This window comes from Otolemur garnettii, unplaced genomic scaffold, assembly GCF_000181295.1.
Source record: "Otolemur garnettii isolate 467f Iridium unplaced genomic scaffold, OtoGar3 scaffold00121, whole genome shotgun sequence".
Lineage (NCBI taxonomy): Eukaryota > Metazoa > Chordata > Mammalia > Primates > Galagidae > Otolemur > Otolemur garnettii.
In genome coordinates, this window is record NW_003852516.1 from 3,372,392 (window position 1) to 3,395,451 (window position 23,060).

Genomic DNA, 23,060 nt, shown 5'->3' on the forward strand with positions numbered 1-23,060 from the left:
CAGCTAAGGCTCCAGCCACATACGCCTGAGTTCGAATCCAGCCTGAGACCACCAAACAACGACAGCTGTAACCAAAAAATAGCCAGCCATTGTGGCGGGCACCTGTGGTCCCAGCTACTCGGGAGGCGGAGGCAGAATCGCTTGAGCCCAGGTGTTGGAGGTTGCTGTGAGCTATGATGTCACAGCACTCTACCCAGGGTGACAGCTTAAGGCACTGTCTCAAAAAAATAAAAAAATAAAAGTGAACAACAGAAACGACTTGTCATTTCAGAAAAGAACAGAATAGATTATAGGGCAAACAGGTTTAATATTTCCTGTACCTCTTCCTACGTTTTCTGATTAATCATATCAGAACTGTAACTATTCTTGCAACTCTCACTACTGAAAACTTCTAGACATTGGCAAGCCCCATATAGACCTGATAATTAGAGTAATCTGACCACCAATCACTGAGGGAAAAAATGCTTATGTCATAAATAGCAATGGAGTCTGTTAATTGTAAATAAAGCTGAAGGGAGACCTGACTGAGCAATTTCCACCGAGCAAGATAAAGTCAGAGATGCTGTTTGCTGTTTCTTGGTTATAAACAAGAAAACCACCTCACCAACCTCTTTACAATCTGGACGTCCCAACGCAGCTCCAAGGACTCCAGGCAGTCCTCTTCCCTTCCACATTCCCTAAAGAGAATTCCAGGCCCGACAGGACTGAGAATTGGTATAACTTCTTCCCTAAAATGACTTGGGCTTCCTGGGCATTGGTGTCCAGGACATCTTCTTATAAGACGAGCTCCCATATATTATTAATTGATGTACTAATTAAAGCCATACTTGCAGTTTCCATTAGTTTATTCCCTAAATTCTCCAGAGTTGGCTGTCTGGTTTTAATCAAAACCAAATGGGAGGCCAAGTTCCCAGCCTGGAGCAGCTAAGAGGAAGTCACCCAGTGGAGGCACAAGAAAGCAGCAGAGATAAACAGATGAGAGTTCACAAAATCGGCTTCGGACGAAGGATGCGGATCCCGTGAGCCACTTGAAAGATGTGACTCAGGGACTCTGTCATGCTAGGTGGAAGTAGCTGTGAGTGTTTACTGCCAGCAAGACCCTAATAGGATCAAGATGGAGTCTGTCTCCTGCGTCTCCAGCCCTGGGTCTGTGTAACTGTGGAGGATTCTGACTGGAGGTAACGCTGCTGCGTGTGCCCTAACACAGACTTCTCTAACTGTGAAGGGTCCTCGCCATGGCAGAGATGTGATAGACACAACAATCTATGGACTGGATTCTGGGGGACTGACTTACTTATTTTCTAAGGTACAGAAGAGAAGGCTGCACCACTTTACATTTGAAGTGATGTTTAAAAAAAAAAAACTGGAACCTTTGGAAGAAGAAAGGTGTTAAAATCTAAATTCATCTTGCTCTTTCGAAAGATCTTTTGAGATGAAAGCCAGCCAAGGTGTTTTGCTTAAGCTGTATATATACATCTAATACAGTGGAAAGGGTGTGGGTGGATGGGGAAAGAAGTATGTTTTCTTTCTTTTTCTTTCTTTCTTTCTTTTTTTTTTCATAAGCAGTGTGGGATAGAAAAAGCTCTAGGACTTTATGACTCTCTAGCTAATCACCTCAAGAGCTTTGACAAAACTCACTTGAGTTCTGCATAAAATCAGAGCTCCTAAAACGCCCAGGCACTGGGCTGTCTCCCCCTCCCCTCTGCTCGGTCAGGCTTGCTCACATGCACACTCCTCAGAGGCAGGAAATACTTTCCAGGCAATCTGGGCCTGGTGGTGGAGGCCCCTTACGCAAAACATCAGTCTGAATTTAGTAGACAGAAGTCACCAGGAACGCCTTGACACGATCCTGCTTTCCCTGAGCTTCCTTCCAGCTGCAGAGGGTGTTTTTGTTAGAATCACACACTGCGTCAAACTGCTCAGAGTAGAGAGCCATGATCTCAACCACGAAATGTGAACTTCGAGTTTGGAGAAGCTAACCGGGACGGACGTCTTTCCTAGCCTGAGTGTCGAACAGTTGTCATGCCTGGGCGCTGCAGCTCCTCCTTCCTCGTCTAGGTAAGACGCTGTGGACTATCTTTATCCTTTGACGTGCTCTTTGAACAGGCTGGGAGATTGAGATAAACGTTAGCATCTGGTACCCCGTTGGAGACTTCCTAAGTTTTCCAGCCATAAAAGAGAAGTGGAAAATGTTTAGTCAGTAGAGAACTGTGAGTCAAATCGTTTCAGCAAACTGTCAGTTCTAAAATAGGCTCCTTCTAGATTTTCTGCTTTTCCTCCATAAAGATTTTATTTTGATCCATTTCCATTTTTGACTTATTTATTAATTGATGTGTAAGACAAGTTTTCCTATTGCCTGGCATCAGAGGAAACAAACAGATTTTCTTACATGTAAGTGTGTGAGATGTAAATGAATCCTCGCTCCACTTCTGTTGCCAACAGGGAGAGCAGAAAGCATTGAAGTGACTTTTTCTTAATAATCAGCTTCCAAAGAATATTTTGTGTCTCATTTGAAACCGTGAAGATTAAATCCCTTATTATTTCCCCCAAAACAGTTTTAGCCACATGTCAAGCGGCTTCTGTACAGCTTAAAAGGTTGATTACAAAAAAAAACAACAACAACAACAGTAAACACATGAAATTTCAGAAATAATTTCTATCCTAACTAGTGAATTTGAACTTCCAAAAATGAAGTATCAGAATGGAATTTAATGTTTAATGTTCCAGGAGTCACTGCTCAGATAATATTTTGTGTGACTATTTTGAATAATTGAAGTAAATAGCAATGACATTGGCACTCATGATTACTATTTAAAAGCAGCCAGAAATCACTGCAGTTCTACGGAAACTGATTATATATGTATGCCTTTACTTCATATAATCATAAATTTACATTTCCACTGGACTATAGTTTCTTTTAGGTCATCTTAAATATTTAAATGTACAACATATTAGGAAAGAAATTTGGTAATGAATGAAATCGTATGGACTTCTGCAAGACAGGCTGTTATATTTCTGCCTATTTAGAATGAAATCATCATTTTAGAGAAATAATACGGAATGGTATATAAAGGAAACAAATATTCATGTGTATTTCCAAGTAACTAGATGAACACAAAATAACCTAAATGACAGATAAAGAGCTAAATAGACAGTTAGATAATGAGAAATCCAAGTAAGCATTTTAATTACAAGCTTTTCTATAGTACAAAATGGTCATTAGCTAATTTGTTCTTAAATTCCATGCTCGAATGACATATATTGATAGATGTTAACCATATATCAGCTGTTGAAGTTGGGTTGACATTTAAAATAGGAGGAAAAGAATCTATTTCATTTTAAATATCCAAAAACTAAAATAAGTGACTTATCTAAATGATGATTAAGTCAAATCCTGCACAGACTGTCAGGGAAGGGAAGAACCTAAGAAATTCTCTCTCCTGACTCTGGCTTGAGGTTTTGAACAAGGAAGCTGAGGAATGGCATTCCCAGGTGACCTAGCCAAGGTCACACTGCTAGCTACTAGACAAGATGACAGCAGAACCACAGTGCCCTGCTTGGTAACTCAGATATCCCCAACCACATCATCTTCCTCTCAAACAATAATTATGCATAATGAAGTATGAACTTGGCTGGTGGAAACTTTACTGTGCAGACAGAAAATTGGGGCATCTCTTAAAACAATAAAAAGAAAGACTTAAACCTTCACTGGCTGTTATTTATGTGGGGAAAAAAAGATTTAAAAAAATCAAATTTAGTAAATAATGCAGTTTTCTCCAATGCAAAAGTTATCTTAAAAATGTTTAATAATGCCTTGAACAAACACTTTCCAAGAGCAATGTTTTTGCAATTGTTATGGTACATGGCTTATTTATAACAAGAAAACCAATCCACGTGGTAATAATTGTATTGATTTTAAAATTGTTTCCTAAATTAGAAGGTTAGAAAAGAGCTTATCTAATTCATATCCTTGTACTCAAATGGTATCATAATAAAACTATCCTAACCAATGATGTTTAGAGCCTATCTTACACCTCCTCCACTGGGATCAGTTGAAGAGTCTTATGTAGCTAGACATTCTTCTTCTGTCCAACCTAAATTTCTATTCCTGCAGCCTATTTCTAATTCTATGTTGGTTTTTTTTTTCCTAGTGTAAATACATAAAGGCTACATGGACATATGAAAACTAAAGTCTACATTTCTAGAACAAATAAGCCCAGTGCATTTTATCTTCCCTTCCACAGCTTATATTTAATCCTTTAATTGATTTATATATCTACTCTGAGCCTTCTACAAAGTCCTTGAGTTGTAGAACGCAGAATGTGTTACGGTATATAAATAAATGTCTGATCAGTGCAGTTGAAAGAGAGAGCTGACTGTTCCATCTGTAGCATACTTTATATGTGACAATATTCACTGCTTGTGGTTTCCAAAGCAAGAGCTTTGCTCATAAGACTAATACATTCCATTTCTACTAGATGCCATTTCTTAGAGAGAAAGCGTCATGGTGCTATTTTTTTTTCCATTTCATAAGATAAATTGAGCTTCCTGATATTGGTACCGAGTCACAGATACACTATGCCCCTTTCCTGCCAATGTCACCACACGCCACATTACTGACATGAGGAACACAGGCAGCCAAGTGACGGCCGATCTGGCTGCCCTCCTGATGACTAGATGGCACAGGAAAAGAGAGCACAGTGTTTCATTTTTGTCTTAAGGAAATTATAATTAAAAAGGAGAAATTTTGCTGACCCTATCCCAAACCTACCCATACTGTATACCTCACTACAAATACTTAAGGGACGGTATAATCTGATTTACAGAGGAGTAGGAGTTATAAGATTAAAATAAGTCTAACATGGGTCATTGAAGCATTTTTTTATTTGATTTGTCTCTTCCTAGAAAGTGAAGAAATAGGTGTCACTACTATCATAAATGAGAATCAGTCTGTAAGATTCATTATACTACAGCCACGTTCCAAGGGAGATGTAACCTAGATCTGGATCAGAGATTTTATCATCAAAATAGAGAAATGTCAAGAATGGTCCATGAGAACTGGAAGGGAATGAGGGAGCAGGGCAAACCTCCAGATTGGAGGGAAGTGGCATGACTAACAGGCTGTTTCCCCCACAGGCATTACAGGCCCCTTACGTAAACAGCATAGACCAAACAAACTTATGGAGAAGCGCAGCTCTTACCAGACTTTGGTCTGATATGGAAATGCAACGTTTACCTCTGTGGTCTCTTTTAGCCTTAAACTGCTAGTCAGTTCATGAAGTTTTGGAAAGTAAATGGGCTTAATTTGTAGACATGAAACAGAATAAAGATAAGTAGCGACCTTAAGACTGAGTTTTAGTCGGAGGGACCTCACCTAATGTGCATGATGCAATGGTACATTTCAAAACTATTAAGAAATGAGTATAATGGTGATGGATGTGTTAGTTGGGTCAATGTAAACATTTCATATTGTGTATCTAAGCAGTACCCTGAACCCCATAAGTGCATCAATGTACAAAGGTATGATTTAATAACAAATAATTAATGATAAAAAAGACTTAGTTTTAAAAAAACATTGCTAATTGATTCAATAGACTATAGTATATGCATAAGTGCATTTGACAAGATTACCCAGGGACTCCAATGCAAAAAACTAAATGGTAATGTTAACTGCACCCCTAAGAGCTCGCTCATTAATTGAGATAGATGGGTGGGAAGACAACTTCAGCTGATTGTTATGTATAAAAACGTTGTTTTTGCATTTCATGGAACTAACAACGTGTTTTTAGCAATGCCATCAATTCTGAGTGAAATCCATCCTATTAATGGAAATGAGAGAGAAAGGAAGTGGAATGATCAAAGCACAAGTTTAGAAATTCGGTTTAGTGTTTCTTTTTATCCCCAGCAATTAGTAGAATACCTAACCTGTCAGAGATCATTGGTGCTTGTTTGACAACAAATGTTTGTGGAATGAATGGGAGGAGGGGGGAGGGGGGAGAAAGAAAATCAGGGTTGAAGAGTGGGAGTTAGAATCTGTGGGAGTTAGACTTTGTTTTTCTGTTTCCCAGACATCCTGGAATAATAGAATAATAATTTTTTAAGGGAAAGGAAAATGAAAGGTTGGCAAGAGCCATCAGAGCCTGAGGCCAGAGGTTAACAACACTCTCATTAGATGACATTTCAAGTTCATTAAGAGTCAGAAGGAAGCTTCAGCATCCAGAAATAGTTTGAAATTAAAAGTTACACGAGACCAATGAGAACAGAGCACTGGTGACTTTTCCACAATTTAAGTGGGGTGGTGTAGAGACAGGCACGGGCCCAGCCAGGAAATGGGCTCCAGTTTCATTTTTACCACTTGATGCTCTCTGATTTGAAGCTTGCTCTTTAACTATTCCAAGTTTCTGCTTTTTATTAGTAAAGTGTGGGATCCCCAGGTCATTTTGAGCATCACGTCAGGTTTTATCTGTACAAATGGCTTTGCATACAGCATAACAAACAAATCTTTGTTTAAAAGCGTTAAGTTTATTAATCAAGAAGGAATAAAGAATAGTTGTGTTTTGCATTTTGGTCTAATCACTCATCTATATTGAATTAACGTGGATGTACAAGGGATAGTTTCAGCTCATACTCAGCCGTTAGTTCTGCCATCAAGATCGGCCAGAGAGTGGGCGGCTCCTGTGGCTCAGTGAATAGGGTGCTGGCCCGATATACCGAGGGTGGCGGGTTCAAACCCAGCCCCGGCCAAACTGCAACAAAAAATAGCCAGGTGTTGTGGCAGGCGCCTGTAGTCCCAGCTAATTGGGAGGCTGAGGCAAGAGAATCGCCTAAGCCCAGGAGTTGGAGGTTGCTGTGATCTATGTCTCCACAGCACTCTACCAAGGGGAATAAAGTGAGACTCTATCTCAAAAAAAAAAAAGATCAGCCAGAGAGTAGAAGAGTAATTATCATTATCATCATCACCATGTCACTTAAAATCTAGCAAGGGCTTGCAAAGTGCCACGGACCAAGGGCTCTACGTACTCTGTTAGCTCATTATCTGTAACTTAATTGATTATCATTTTCCTTCATTACTGCCATTACAAAATTTAGAATACTGAGGCACATAGGATGTAGGTAACTAACCCAAATCATCAGAACAAGAAAAAATGGTTCTTTAACAGATGTCTTGACAAAAAAAGGAGATACTCTTCGCCCATCACTATGTGTCTAACATTGAGCTAGTTGGTCCTGCCAACCTTCCATCAGATAAAATCAGGGCAACGACAGTACCTGTCTTGTAGAGTATTTGTTAGTACTATTACTGTGCTAAAGAAGATACTGTAAGTAATCCACCGCATACAGCCCCTGGTCTGTAATAAATGCTTAGTAAATGGAAGCTGTTTTTTAATACTACTATGACTATTATCATTATCATCAAAGTTTCCAACACACGTAATACTACGAAAGTATAAAGAAAAGTGCTTCATGATAAAAACAAGCTCCAATGTATTGGCATGTAGGTAAATGACAGTGTAAGATGAGGTGATTACATAAAGAAGACAAAAGTTAATATCAGAGACAGCAGCTCCTGGTAGGGCACCCAGCTAATGGAGGAGACTAAGTCCGGTGATTTATTGAGTCTGATTTCAGTGAAAGTTGTGCTTGTAGAAGGACCAGGAGTGTCGTTCTCTATTGTCACCCTGCTATCTGAGCACCTGTGTTGGTGGAGGCCTATCTTTTATTTATACTTAGTGATTACTGGGTCTACTGTTAGAGTGTTCTTAGAAATGATAACAGAGCTAAAAATAAAGACACCACTTAAGGCAGAGTCACATCTCACTGTGATGAGGATACAGCATTATAATCCACGCCCCTTGTTAAAGAGAAACATCTTTTCATAATAAGGCAAAACCACATTTTAATCATCATACTGTTTTATCACCCCAAAATGGGGGGCAGCCAAACTTTCAATAGCACTTTAACCCTAGGCAATTTCCTGTTGCATAAAAAATTTCAACTGAAACAAGTTAAAAGGAAAACTAATAGGTTTCTGTGATTGCAAGAGACTCATTCAATTTCTTTGATTTCAAGAGATATCATGATGGGAAAAATTAATTGTTTATTAAGGAATTTTTCTGCAGAACTCAACTAAGGTACAAATAAATGTAGCTGGAAATGCCCAAAGGGCTCTGAAACGCCACATTTGAGAAGACCCCAGACTTTTTAAGAAATAAAAGCAGGAAACCCAAAGATAATGCAGATATTTAGAATTTGCCACCATGAGGCAACATTGTTCCTCACGACTGTGTTAATTTGGGGATCTCCTAGAAACAAAATATCCCCAGAAAGGGCTTAGTGATATCAGGAAAATATGAGACGTTCCACACGCTTTTCTCAAATTACATGTGGTTTGCTTAAGAAAACGTTTAAGAGAATCTGCAATTCTGGCTGACTTGAGCCATAATGTGGGTGGTAAGTCAAACACTGCCAGCCTCTGGGATCCTCCCTGCAGGAAAATTAGATACTACTGGAAGGCGCATTAAATAGCAGCAACCTGGAAGTAAAAATAGGGCACCACTGAAATAATAGCTTGCAATTTTGCAATACCCTGCTCTTTTCTGATGAGCTGACTTTCAGCAAATCAGAAGAGTTAATTTTTAAATTCTCCTGATTCCTGGAATAACTCTACTCTGTGAGCTGAGAATGAGAAAAAGTTGTTCAAACTCAGTTTAAAAAAAAACTCTCAGATATACATAAAAATAGGTTAACATTTAAAGAATTTTTTAAGCTGAGTATTTGCTCCATTTCTCTCCTAAGGATCAAAAATGCTGGCAGCTTGGATGTGTCTCTCGGAAAAAGTGATGTACTGCTTATTCCTCTAACTTGGCCCATTACAGTCCGTTTATTCTGTAATTTAGTAAAGTTTTTGATGCTTTCCAGACAGCCCGAAGACATGGAAGCTATTCTGTATGTATCTTAATCTCCATTAGGCAATTTACTAAAAAACAGTTTTGTTCTTTATTGGTAAAGCTGTTGTTTTCCACTAACAGCTAACGAGGCATAATGAGTGAACGCCAACATTGGACGAGGTATATAAAAGTCAATGAATAATGTTTTTGTGAGGGATTAGGACACCTGTTTCTACTGAAGAAAGGAAATCTGTGAGAAATCATAAGACGATACATTGTTGCCTTGTGTTATTAAAGGTTTTTCTCTATCACATACTAATCTCACTAATTTGGATTAGATAGGGGGCTATTTTAAAGAAAAAGCATTTGTCACTGACTAAAAGTAGGCCGTCTTGATTAGAGGCATAAAAATGCTTTTATTAATATGGGCTATTATCTTTTTGGCTATTTGTGCATCTAAGAAAAATACCTGTGCTAGCCTTTCTTAGTGCTCTGAAACACCTTGCATGTGTGAGCTCAGTCTGGGAATGGAAAGCATTCACTTCATCCATTCCTGAGCTGGGTGACAGTGGAAAGAGGCTCAAATAGGCACAATTTAGCTTGTGAGCTAATTTGCCAGTTTAAAAAATGAAATTCATTTTGGCCTTGTTAAGTGCTCATTGTAACAATTTGCTTTGACAACAGTTGGGCACACACTGGAAAAATTGTTCAACTGTAGATCATATGTGTTTTGAGGTCGTTGTGTCTGTTCTAATTATCGAATTCAATTTCCTAAGTGTTTGGGGGGACACTTATTCTGTGAAGACGTGGCTCTGGGAGAGCTATCTGAGAGGCGTTAAGATTTCACATCAATGAAGGGTGCTCTGATTGCCAATGTCTCCATCTTACCCGCTGCTTACCACGTAGCAACCAAACGTCCCAAGGGAGACATTAGTGCAGTTGCCTTCTCATCTCTTCCAAGAGTGTATTTTAGAAAATATAACCTGCTTTCATTACAAGATTACTTCCCGGGATAGTGCCTCTGGCTCAGTGAGTAGGGCACCAGCCCCATATACCAAGGGCGGCAGGTTCAAACCCAGCCCCGGCCAAAGGGCAACAAAAAGGTAGCCAGGCATTGCAGCAGGCACCTGTAGTCCCAGCTACTTGGGAGGCTGAGGGAAGAGAATTGCCTAAGCCCAGGAGTTGGAGGTTGCTGTGAGCTGTGATCCCATGGCACTCGACCGAGGGTGATAAAGTAGGACTCTGTCTTTAAAAAAGAAAAAAAGATTATGTCCCTTACATCTTTCTTTGTCACAGGGACTACGTATGTGCTATATGGTAGCTATAACATATATGCCTTAAGGCAGTAGTAGGAGTAGAAATAACCTAGAAATTTAACATGGGATGGCTTATTTGGAAGGAAGACTCCAAGGAAACCAGAGGTAACTCTGGTCTTCTAAAGAAAAAGTAGGAAAAGAAGGGGGAAGTGGCAATACCTGCTGTGCCTTGAACTTCTCTTCTATTAAATATTCAGGATTTCTTTGAAGGTTTTTACACATTAGGAGTAAATTAGACACTCATTTATTTATATACTTCATGTATTAGTATAAATGCACCTATGTTCAACTAAGAAGTCAATTCAACCATACTTATTTATATCTGTGTGCATGTGTGAGATATATTAACAGGGTATCTATAAAGTGTGATTACACATGAATTTTATGGACACCACATATATTTGTGTGTGTGTGTGTGCTCAAATGATAAAACAAAATGCCAGCATCTGAGGAGATGGATCAAAAAGTTGGCTTTGTTTCAAGGTGAGTGAAGTATCTAGAAAGAATAGGAAAGTTGCAATGAAGAATTCTTCTTTACATAAGCATTTATTGACTTAATGCTCTTTAAGTATTATTTTATATATCTGAAACATCTATTCAGATAACATTTCAGAAAAGCTATGGCTAAAAGTATTATCGAGAACACCTGGGTAATCTCAGGAAGGCTGGGAAAAGAAACAAAATCCAAAAGAAATTTCAAGGCCATCTGCACTGACACTGGTGACCCAAGGTGAATATCTCAGTTGGCACCTTTAATTTGCTAAAGACATTAGGCTGGTATTTTTGTATTGTTGAATGCGAAAGGGCAAAAATATCGAGGACCTGGAATCATAATTATGCATCAGTTCAATCCAAAAGTTATTACTCAGGACCATAATTATACATCGATTCAGTCCAAAAGTTATTATTCAGGACCATATTAAAATTTACATTATGACTTAACATAATCATATATTTTTTCCATGTCAAGCAAACAACATACAAAATCATAACACTTTAAATTATTTTTAGCTATTTCTTCGGATGTTTACCTCCATGTTTCTAAATAATGTGATTACACTATTATTTTTTCCCGTTAAACAATATCTGCTAAGAAATATCTACTATAAAAAATATCTACTATAATCTACACTATCTACAATATCTACTATAAAAAGTAAAGGATCAGCTCTCTCAAACTATTCTCCCCATCCCTCACCAAATCATATGCTCTGAAAATAGTTTTATTTCATAAATATTGGTTAAGTTCATATTTACTATCTGTATTATTTTGACTATACAAAAAACAAATAAGCCGTATCTTAGCCAGGTAATGTACTCTGATTACATTTTCCTTCTGATAAAACTGGTTTTCCTAGAGTTAATAACTGATTCCCCCAGTTTTCTGTGTAACTATGACCAATTTTCCCATCCAAATTGCTTTGACTTTACTACAAAATTTCTCTCAAAGTAGTCACACATAATCCATTATTTCCTTTTATTTTGCAAAGAGGCATCCCTCACAGAGAACATTAGAATTTATGGGAAATCATTTTGCCCACTAGACCTGCTACACCAATTTTATTCTGGAAATTCTGCCCCCTGATCATTTGTGTTGAATCTCTGGATTCTTTCTTGTTTTATCTATCTGGCTTTGTTTATTTGTTATTTAGTTGGAACTATCTGTCCAATAGCTTTTGAGAAGAGCTTTTAAGACAAAAGTTTCCCCCTATCATTTTGAGGTAGACACAATTTCCCATCAGAATTTCGAAAACATAATTTTCCTATCCTCTTATTTCCATTGTTACTTTTGAGAAATCTAATACTATTCTTACTCCTAATTCCTGATATAGAACCAATTTCTCTCTGTTTCTCTCTCTCTCTGATAACATTTAAGATCATTTGCTCACCTCCTAAGTCTGAAATTTCGCTATGATATTTCTTGACATGGCCTATTTTTGTTCCTCACCCTACTACATACTCCATGAGTTCCTTTCCACCTGAATTCTGCAGTCATCCATTCTAGGACATAATCTGAAATTATTTTCATTGAAAAATTTCTCCTTTCAATGTTCTCTGAAATGCTCCTATGTTGTTGTTCCCCTCCAAGGTAACCGATGGTTTTCCAAATTATAAACAATAAACTGGAATTTATTGCTGTCTCTGCTAGCCCTTCCAAAGGGATGATTCAGTAAGAGTAAAAATCTGAAGCCAGAAATAAAGACTTCTTCCATCTGAAAGGAAACTCTACCTCAATTCCCGTTTGACTTGAATGTTGTGGAGGTAGAAAATTCACTCCAGAGACATCTCCTCCTCTGTGGAGTCCTACCTAACACAGCCACCACCTAATACACTCAGCACCACTCACCAGAGAGGAAGGTATCAGGGGACAAGGGGAAGGAAGAAAGGAGAGAAGGACCTCGTGAGCCTCTCCATGGTGTCACACTTTTTATGGTACCTTCACCATGACAGGACTTACGATCCTTGTTTACTTGAGTTTCTCCCCCAAAACAGTAAGCTTCAGTAGAATATACTAATTTCATGTATTAATATACTCCCCAAGGATTAGCAAAGTTTATGTCACTCATTGGGTACCAAGTAAATGCTGGTCCAATAGTGATTTGGGTTTTTGTTTTTTGTGTGTGTGAGACAGGGTCTCACTCTGTTGCCCCACCCTGGGTAAAGTACCGTGGCATCATCATAGTTCACAGCAACGTCAAACTCTTGGGCTTAAGAGATCCTCTTGCCTTAACCTCCCAAGTAGCTAGGACTACAGATACCTGTCACAACATCAAGCTAGTTTTTCTACTTCTAGTAGAGACAGGGTTTTGCTCTTGCTCAGGATGGTCTTGAACTCCTGAGCTCAAGCAATCTACCTGCCATGGCTTCCAAGTGCTAGGATTATAGGTGTGAGCAGCAAACGCCCACCCAGATAGAGATTTTGATCAAACTACTGTCAGTTCTGCAGGACTGCACACTTGATTTCAGCCACAGGTATGTCATCTGAGCCTTGGTCTCTCTCAGACTGTGGGATCAACAGTGGCGATGACCATTAGTCTCTTCTTTTTTAAGGACAATTGGCAAGCCAGATTATAATGTGTGTGTTTATTTTAGAAGCACTTGCAGAGTAAAGCATGCTTGTTGGATATCAAATATAGGTCAGTGGTCCTCCAACTAGAATATCTACAGTTATTATTTTAAAATATAATATCCAAGTTTTCCTCAATTTTTAAAATATATACTGCATGCCATGAATTCCTTTATGTTAAGGAGAGCTAAGTGTTCCAAAATTTACCCAAACAACAAATTCTAAATCACTTCATGTCTAAACATTCCATGCTTTAATATTACAAAAAGGCAATTTGTACCTTTCACAAGTATTTTCCAGAATCATTGCATCATTAGAGCTTTATACAGTCTCTTGTAATATGAATGCAGTGGTGTTTGAAAGTGCGCATTTAAGAAGTGAAAAATCCCCATGGAAATTCACTTCATAAAATCAACACCCTGAAATGACCTACACTTTTCCAGATCTTCTATCCAAATCCTCAGCGGCTGAGCTCATTCTCAATGAAATTGAATGAAAAAGCTTACAAAAGAAATTTGTAAAATAAGTAGTCAGTAGTCTGGAATATGATTTTAAATAAGGCAGACCAGGGAGGCGTCTCAGAGGGAAAGTCGGGGCTTTTACAAAGACTCTTCTATTTTATAGGGCTTCCTATAGTTCATTCAAATGATATAGAAATTGAGGCCAGTACGCTCAGATGCCACTGACAATAATGTAATGCTCTCGTTTGTTACCATTCTGCTCAGCTTTTAATCATGGAGGCAGAGTTACCCATAAATCTTACAAATCAGAATTGATTTTGGAACTCTGGGGAGGAACGTTTGCAGAGATTTTGTGCTTTTTTTTTTCAAATCTATCAGACCACATGATACAGAATGAGCTGGGCACTCAAAATATAGTGATGGTGGTCATCATGGTAACTGGGAAATTTTATGTCTGAAAAACAAAGACAGTGTATATTTACAGGGGTGATTTGGAAAAAATGTCCAGCAAGCCTAGATAAGCAATAAGGACAGAAAGAGTTAATGCTAATCTGCATCTAATTTACAATCTCTCATTGAGATCAGATTGTCTGAGAACTTTTTTTTAGGGGAAGAAAGAGTCTCGCTATGTCACCCTTGGTAGAGTGCTGTGCTTCACAGCTCACATCAACCTCCAACTCTTGAGCTTAAGCAATTCTCTTGCCTCAGCCTCCCAGTCAGCTGGGACTACGGGCACCTGCCACAACGCCCGGCTATTTTTTTGTTGCAGTTGTCATTGTCATTGTTGTTTAGCTGGCCCAGGCTGGGCTCGAACCTGCCACCTCTCGGTGTAGGTGGCTGACACCATAACTACTGTGCTATGGGCGCCGAGCAATTGTCTCAGAACTTTTTGAACTATCTTTCTTGACATAATAGAAATACTTAACCTCCTTGTCCAGTTTGAGTGAAATGAGTTAATGAGTAGTACTGTAAGGTCTTAGGGCAAAATCTCTGTGTAATCTTATTTTTTCCGGAAAATTTAATGAAACTATATTTTCTGTGGTAAAAGAAACGAAGCCAGAATTCAGGCTCAACTTAAACGTAAATGCTGCGTAAGTATGACACAGGAATACCACTTGGCATTTCTTAAGCTATCCTGCTCCTTCTACACTGGATAAAAATAAAGGAAAAAAAAGCATCTAAAATACAACTGCCCTATTACAACCCAAATTTGCCCATGAAAGCAGAAATTTTCTGGCCTGCATCTGTGCGTTTTTTCCACTTTCCGTAGCCTCCCACACTGTAATGATTTATGCATGGAATTCAGAGACTCTACATTTTCTTTTGAGTGAACAATGAATGGCAACACAGAAAATGTGAAGGCTGACCATTTTGAAAGATGGCCCCAGACCTTCGAATCAGTATCCAGAAAGATGATTCGGTCAGGCTAGGATATCAAAATTCTACTACATTTCTTAACTTCACCAGTCTTTGTAGGGTAAAAATATTTACCTTCCCACCATGTACTTAGTAAGAATAGCTTGAATTTTGGGATGGGGAGTCAGAGTTCTTTTCAATGGACTGATGCAACCCCCAAACCAGCACCACAGTTAATCTTGTGGGGATGATGACCAATTACTTACTGACTGAAACCAGTAAGCCAATCCAAGTCGGGCACTAACAGTTCTTTGGTGGAGTAAAAATGAAAAGTGCTCATTGAATGGGATTTCTAGTTTATAGTCCAGTAATTTGGTTTCCTTGTGGGGACCGCATTTGGATTTGCCATTTTCATGATGTTGTGTTTACGTTGGTACAGTTTGTCTCCTTTAATGACGGGTTTGAGAAGGAAAAAGGAGGCATACCTGAAATGTGTCTCTGCTCTGACTTTATCTCAGGCCTGATTTTCTTGTTTACGTACATTTTCATGGCCAAATGCCAACAGGAATATACAAGCTAAACTCCCAAAGAGCCAAAGAGAATGAAACTCAGATTTCTGAAGAATAATCCCAATTGTCTTATACTCATGTCTTCTTTTTTGTTCACTTGAATTCTTACATGAGTTCACGTGTACTAGAGATACAAGGGACAGGGAAGAGATGAAGACTCTCATGATTCCAAGGCAACGAGGAAGTTTGTTGAGTATCTCAGCCTGAACCTTATAACCAGGACCTCATTTGAATCCAGGCTCACTTGGCAAATGTATAAATTTGAGCCAATTATTTAATTTCTCTAAGCTTCAACCCTACGGACTTGCTGGCTAGTGGTAGTGGTAGTAGGACGGATGTGCTTATCCTAAAGGACTGTGGTTTGCGTTATCCTTTGTTATCCATGAATGGTGTGTTCATATGAGCTAACCTGGATGATCTGGGGTTTCTTGGTTGCTCCCTGGAGTAAATACATCCTGGTCATTTGAGATGGGTGTTAGCTCTTTCACACAATAATACATTACACGTGCTATCTCTATAGCTCAAGTTTTTGCATGAACAATTCCCTGGTGGTCTTTGCTGCAATTCAGATGAAACAGTGATTGGATTTTCTTTAATGACCCATGTTCACAAAAGCAAATCAGGAAAGCAAACAAGCTAGAGCAACAAGTTTCATCTGGCGACTTGTGTTCAGTATCGCAATTTGAATATTTTCTTAATGGGGCTTTAAATGTTTAATATTTAAGTTTTTATTCATTAGTAGATCAATCCAATTGCCTTTAAAAGCATTGAATTTTGGACAAGAAACATTAAAGGGAAAATTTGCTTCTAATATGAAGCTGCTTCTTAAAGAAATAATAGTGTAAAAGCTACTAAACAGAAGCTTTATAAAATCTCTTACCTCAATTTTCACAGCACCAATTGAGGGCTGTGTTTCCCCTAGATGTGTTGTGACATTGGAAATGTATCCATAACTATATATTTTTAAAATTTTTTAATAGGTGGCGAAATGACAAAACTCCCTCCCTTCCTTGATCCGTGAATTTGAAATAATCTTTCATCAAGTTCCATCTCCTCTAGCCTCCTATGGAACGTATCTCTCTGTCTGTCGTTAAACTACAATGACATGTCTGTAGCTATCAGAAAGAGAAGCTGGGAAGAGCATGTGACCCGATGGAAGGGACCACCTTTTAATTCTGACGATTGTAACACAGCATGTCATCATGGACTAGGAGCTGACAGCTCGCAGGCAAGGATGGAAAAGGATGTAGCACCAGATGTGGACCGCAAGGAGAAGTGCATTTCACTCCCAGATTGCTGTCACGTACCAGAGCTGAGAGATTTTCCTGGGAGGCCAATGGGTCACATTTCAAAGGAAGTGGATAAAAATGACAACCATGAAACTGAGGATCCGTTTCTTTCTCTGGAAGCCAGCACAGAAACGCTGGTGCATGTTTCTGACGAGGACACGGATTCTGATTTGCACCTTATAGATGATAAGCAGATTTTAACTATCCAAGGGCAGAAGCCATCAGGCCAACACACCACTGAAGGAGCAGGCTCCTCAGTAAAGACACTGCCCAGCCTGGAAAGTCACAAAGATTCTCCAAACTCGTGGGGAAGGGCTGGTGAAGCTGATTTAGCACTGGTAGAACAAAGCGGGGAGAGAAAAGTTGTTGACACTATAAGTAAGAGCCTGGAGCTTTATCGTGATAGAAACTTAAGTGAAATTAAAGATGCACCCAAGTTCAATGCGTTTGACTCTTTGACTGTGACAGGAATCGTGCCTGAGAAGCAGTTGCTTAATTCTGCTGTGATTGCTCAGCAGCGAAGGAAACCTGACTTCCCTAAAGATGACATTGACAGTCACACCTGCTGCCGCACAGTTCAAGATGAGTTCTTGGCTGTTCCTCGCACAGACCCAGGACTGTCAGTATTGAAAGCGGATTTTGGAAGCTGCCTCCTGCAGCCCTCTTCCTGCCCTAGTGGAATGTCAGCTGAGTGCATTCTGGAGAACAGGGGATTCTCAGAACATCAAAACAAAGGTCCTCCTGAGGTCAAGCCAGAAGGTGACATACAGTGTTTACACTTAGGAGAGACTCTGGCCACCCACGAACCCACAGATAACCAAGTCACTCTCCGCAGGAGAAAGGTAAGACCCATGCACAGATGATCTGGCTTTTGAAATGGTGGAAATATTTTTGTTTTCATCACATATTCTCTTGCTTGGATTAAAGAGATATGGAGATGTTTCTTTTACCCTGCAATATAGCTGCATCATTAAAGACTACCCACTTGGTAAAAGCATCAAAATATGTCAAGCGTTTAAAATTGTAATAATTTATTTACAATGGTTTATGAACATTCTATTTTAGAACTGCATTGAAGACAGGGTTGATATGACTTTGAATGGAATTTAATAACCACGATCTATTTCATAATTATGTAGTTCCAAGGTTTCTGAAGAATGATCTCTAATTTTTAGAAAGTCATGATTTTTTTATTTAATATTATTTGGGCATGTTTCTTTTTCTTTCCAAAAGGTGGATTCTACAATAATAAAAGTGGTATTGATACCATATTAAAAATAATCCCTTTACATATACAAAGACAGCAGTACCCCCCTTCCTCAAAAAGTGCTGATAGTATTTTAAATGATACCCTGGCACATTCATGATCGAATAGATATATCACAGTCTCTGTTTGTCACAGTAACTTGTCTTCAACTGATAACCAGAAAGGGCCAATGACTGAAATTATTTTTTCATAACAAGCCCCCTTTCATTAATTCTGGTGATTCAATGTTCCCCTGAGAAGTTTCCAAGGGGGAGAAGTAAGAAATGGCAGAGTGCTCCATGAATTATGGTTTAGCAAGTAAACTCTAGACCAAAACTCCACTTATCTTTAGGATTTCCTGAACATTCCTCCAACAACGTAGTTCCCTATAATCCTGATACAAGACTGCATACAGAATCTTCTTCTGTAAATCCCACAATGACCACTAGCATTGAAGAGACCCTACATGTCCAATGCTTGCAGGCAACAATTGAAACACACTTCCTGGCTTCTCTCTTGATATAGTAATCCATTTCTGCAGTTCTCCTGACATCCAAACTGATGTTCTTACATCTGTTCAACTGGGCCTATCTATCTACAATGAGAAAAAAAATAAAAGAAATCTCCAGCCCTCTTTGTGGTGAATGAATCTGGTTTCCATGAACTGTGGTTTTGCTAACATACTCGATCTGTAGCGTGTCATGAGTTAGTTTAAGAGGAGTCATTTACAGCAAGAATTGGTGTACTCACTCTATGAACCAACAGAACATTCTGTGCTTCCGGAAGATTCTACCTTCCTTCCACAGGTTGTATTCATGTTCCTAAAAGCTGTTATGATTAGAATGTTTAGGTCACTTTTGCAAAAATTTCCATAGATCCTATACAATCTGTCATAGGGAATGCATTAATGTCGTAAGAAAGTATTAACCAACCTATTACACAGCTCCCTTAAAATAAGACAAATCCTGCCCAACTGCTGATAGAAGCATAAAACATTCCAGAAACATATACTCACCACTTGGACATTTATATCAAAACTAAGAGTGCTGGAAGGAATTCACTCTTGGATATGTCACTATAGCATGTTTGCATTTTGAGAGCTGTAATTCTATCTCATTTACAAATTCAAACTTAAATATTCTATTTTAAGCATGCTCTCATTCTAAAGTGGTGTGGCATTGTCTGATGGAATATTTACATTGTCGGTACAACCCATCTGAGGGGCTTTGTAATCAATACATTGAATGCAAAGTTTTAGATTTGGGCTTTACTCTGGAAAAGTATGGTGGAGGAAGACGTCCTTAGAACAAAAATGTGTAAGAATCTTTGTGTTAGTTATTTTTCAATGAGGGTTAAAATACCTTTGCGTTGGCAGTCATTTTTAGAATTTTATCAAAAATGAAAGAGCATATTCATAAAAAGGCGTGGACAGAGATGTTATCGTGGTACTGCATGTTACTGAAAGAAAAGGAAACCATCTAAATTTTCATAAAGAAGGAATTTGTTCAATTATTATCTGTTTATCCTATGGAATACTGGGAAGCCAGTAATAAGGTTAAGTAAGACCTATGTGCACTAACTTTAAAAGATGCTATGATATAATGTGCCAGGAAAACAACCATGGCGGACCAATATGGACGGCATACCCAATGCCTAATGTCAAAATATATGGGTATTTACAAAAATTGCTAACTTTATAGACAGCAGCACAAACATCTCTGTCTGACTGAATAAGAACATGCAAAATCCTGGCTAACGAGGCACAAAATTGTCAACAGCAGTTATTTTGAATGAGTACAACCGAAAGAGTGGAGTGAGATTTTCACCTTTTATCCTGTCTTGATTTTCATGAAATAGTCTAGAACTACAGGTGAAATGCGTACCATGAACAGAAGCACAAAAACAAAGTAAGAGCAGATGTAAAACTGTTTGATGCGTCTTCTGCATTACACAAAATATCTGTACCATTATTATGATTCTTACGATGTTTGTGAAATGAATAAATATTTATGAAGTTTTTCTAAGTATTGGCAGGGGATCAGGAACCTGAAGCTAAAAACAGTTTGCTATATTGTATATGTTTTTAAAATGGTTTGTCAGCCATGGGAACAGCTGCAAGGTGAGAGCTTGGAGGAGTGCAATAGAATATTAGCTTATATCTTTAGTAGTTACAGAACTTTAATTAGCTCGTTATCTGACGGTCATGTGAGTGAATCATATCTTTTGCTGAATTTCAGAGTATGGATTTCTTTGGTCGGTCTATCATTAAATGTCTAAGACTTAAAGGGAAAAATAAAGCAGAGTTTATATGTGTGATCCTCAGAATGTATTGCAATGGTGCTCTAGAGATATTGTACTGGAGAGTTTTGTTATTAATATATTATTAGAAACCTATAAAACTCATCAGGCATTCATCATTTTGCATAACTAATTAATGTTTCCTTGGTTTCCAATGGTATTTTTGATCCTCAAGTATAGCTACGTATACAGAGGGTGCCCCCCCAAATGTACACACATTTAAGAAAGGAAAAAAAATTATTAAAATTGTAATAATGTAGTCGAGATCCCGTCAAATGCAATTAATGTGCACAATGCAAGGGTCTATTTCTAAACAACTAAAAATAAACTGTAAATGATTTACAACAAAAAAAGTAGTGAGGTGATTATATTAATCAGTTTGATATGAGCACTTAATACCATATTGTATATTAAATCATCACATTGTACCCCATAAATGTATATAGTTATGACTTAATAAAAAATTTTTAATTAAAAAATTGTAATAATATATGCTGTTAATAAAAGATGACTAAAAGTCATGTTGAGAACCTCTTGTAATTGCAGAGGTCAAAGGTGACTTGAGTATTACTAATTGAATACAGTTTTTCCCTTTCTTAAAATGTGTATACAAATTGTCGGCACCCTCTGTATCTTAGGAGTCTCAATAGAGAGGACTGCATTTGTAGTATATACCAGTGTGGACCTTTGAAGCTAATAACTGCCCTAAATATGATGAAATTGGTCATGGATTTGAAGCCACTGAAATCAAAGGAAAACCAAATGAAATGTGAGTAAATATTAGGGAATGAGCCATAGGTTGGGTGACATATGCCCAGTGCTCCCAGGCCCTGGCTCTCTCCCTGGGATGAGGCATCTGGTTAAAAGCAATTTTTGGAGTCGGATTCCAAAGGAGTCTGGAGGAAGGGGACGGTGTAAGAAGTGGTCTCTTTAAACCAAATGAGATGTGGAGATTGAAAATATGTAGGGGAAGGTTTGAGGTTAGACTTTTTTCTTAAAGACCTAGTGTATTTGTTCTTGATGGTGGCTTACTAATTTTAGAGAGTCTAAATCTTGGTCTTCTGTAAAAACTATTTATTTTCCCAGTTTTTGAATAACCATAACAATCATATACATCTAGGAACATATTTTGATTTGCTCACATTCAACCCATAAATAATCCATATCAAAAAGCCAAATAAACTTAAAAAAAAATGTGAAAACAATCTGAACTTTGAGAAGACACTGAATTCCACATTCCAGAGAAAACCTCACATTCCAACAATAAACTAATTTGAAGATCTTACTTTATCACCCGGCATTAGTTAAGCTATGGCTTTGGCTAGTATCACAGGAAGCCAGCAGCAGTATAAGTTTTGTTTAAACAACACATTTCTCTCACACACACATAATGGTTAGGTTATGTGCTTTTAGAACTTAAACCCCCTTCATCTACTTGTTCTGCTCTCTTGAGCCTTCATCCATATTCAAGTCAGTGGGGAGAAAAAAATGGGACAGGGGTGGCCATGCTGGTATGTTCAGGCAGGATCCAGAAGGCAGGTATATTTTTTTCCCCTCAAATATCATGGGCTAGAATTTAAAATTTTATGGCCACACCTTGCACCAAGGGGAGAATTGCAATCTGCAACCTGGGCAAGTCTGAGTCTGCTAGAAATTCTGTTATCAAGGAAGAACATGAAAATTGATATTGAGAGATAACCCATAACGTAAATATTGAGGAATAACACTCTAATATAAATCTATGTTAATATATCATGGTATGTTGTGAAAAAATAGCCAAGATGCTTATATGTCCTCTGGTATCCTGTATAAATATTTGCTGGTATTTTCATTTCAGAGTACCATTCCCTGATAAGGAACTATTTCATATATTGATCAAATGCTACACTATTTCTTTTCTTTTTTCTCTTTTTTACTTTGAGACAGAGTCTCACTGTGTTGCCCTATGTAGAGTGCCATGGTGTCACAGCTTACAGCAACCTCAAACTCTTGGACTAAAGCAATTCTCTTGCCTCAGCCTCCCAAGTAGCTGGGACTACAGGCACCTGTCACAAAATGCCCAGCTATTTTTGGTTGTTGTTGTTATTATAATTGTCATTCATCGTTGTTTTACAGGCTCAGGCTGGGTTCGAACCTGCCAGCTCCAGTGTACATGGCTGTGCCCTAGCTGCTTGAGCTACAGGCGCTGAGCCTATTTCTTATGAAAAAACTGTTCAGAAGTATCATTACACTGTACTCCAAATATCTGGAAAATATATTACATTAATTACCTATGTCTGAGGGAGGGAAAGTTGTGAGAGAGAAAGGGTAAGAGGGTGGATGGAAGATGAGAAAGGAAAGGAGATAAGAGAGAGAGAGACAGAATGGAGATATAAACATTAAAGGAAAGAGAGAGAGAGAGAGAGAAGGAGAGGCTAAAATAATAGAATTCCAAAAGAAGTATCAGACTTTCAAAAAAAATTATATATATATATATGGTCATGGATTTGAAGCCACTGAAATCAAAGGAAAACCAAATGAAATGTGAGTAAATATTAGTGAATGAGCCATAGGTTGGGTGACATATGCCC

General features: G+C 38.3%; 1 protein-coding gene across 1 annotated transcript in view; it reads left to right on the forward strand.

Annotated features, from left to right (window-relative positions):
• The first annotated feature begins 1,909 nt into the window (after nt 1-1,909).
• Nucleotides 1,910-23,060, forward strand: part of LOC111727747 (rho GTPase-activating protein 7-like) — a 123,276-nt gene continuing 102,125 nt past the window's right edge. The window contains exons 1-2 of the mRNA XM_023517794.1: nt 1,910-2,058; nt 16,638-17,788. Of these exons, the coding sequence (XP_023373562.1) occupies nt 16,763-17,788 (1,026 nt within the window). The 5' untranslated portion in view covers nt 1,910-2,058; nt 16,638-16,762. The remainder of the gene's footprint in view (nt 2,059-16,637; nt 17,789-23,060) is intronic.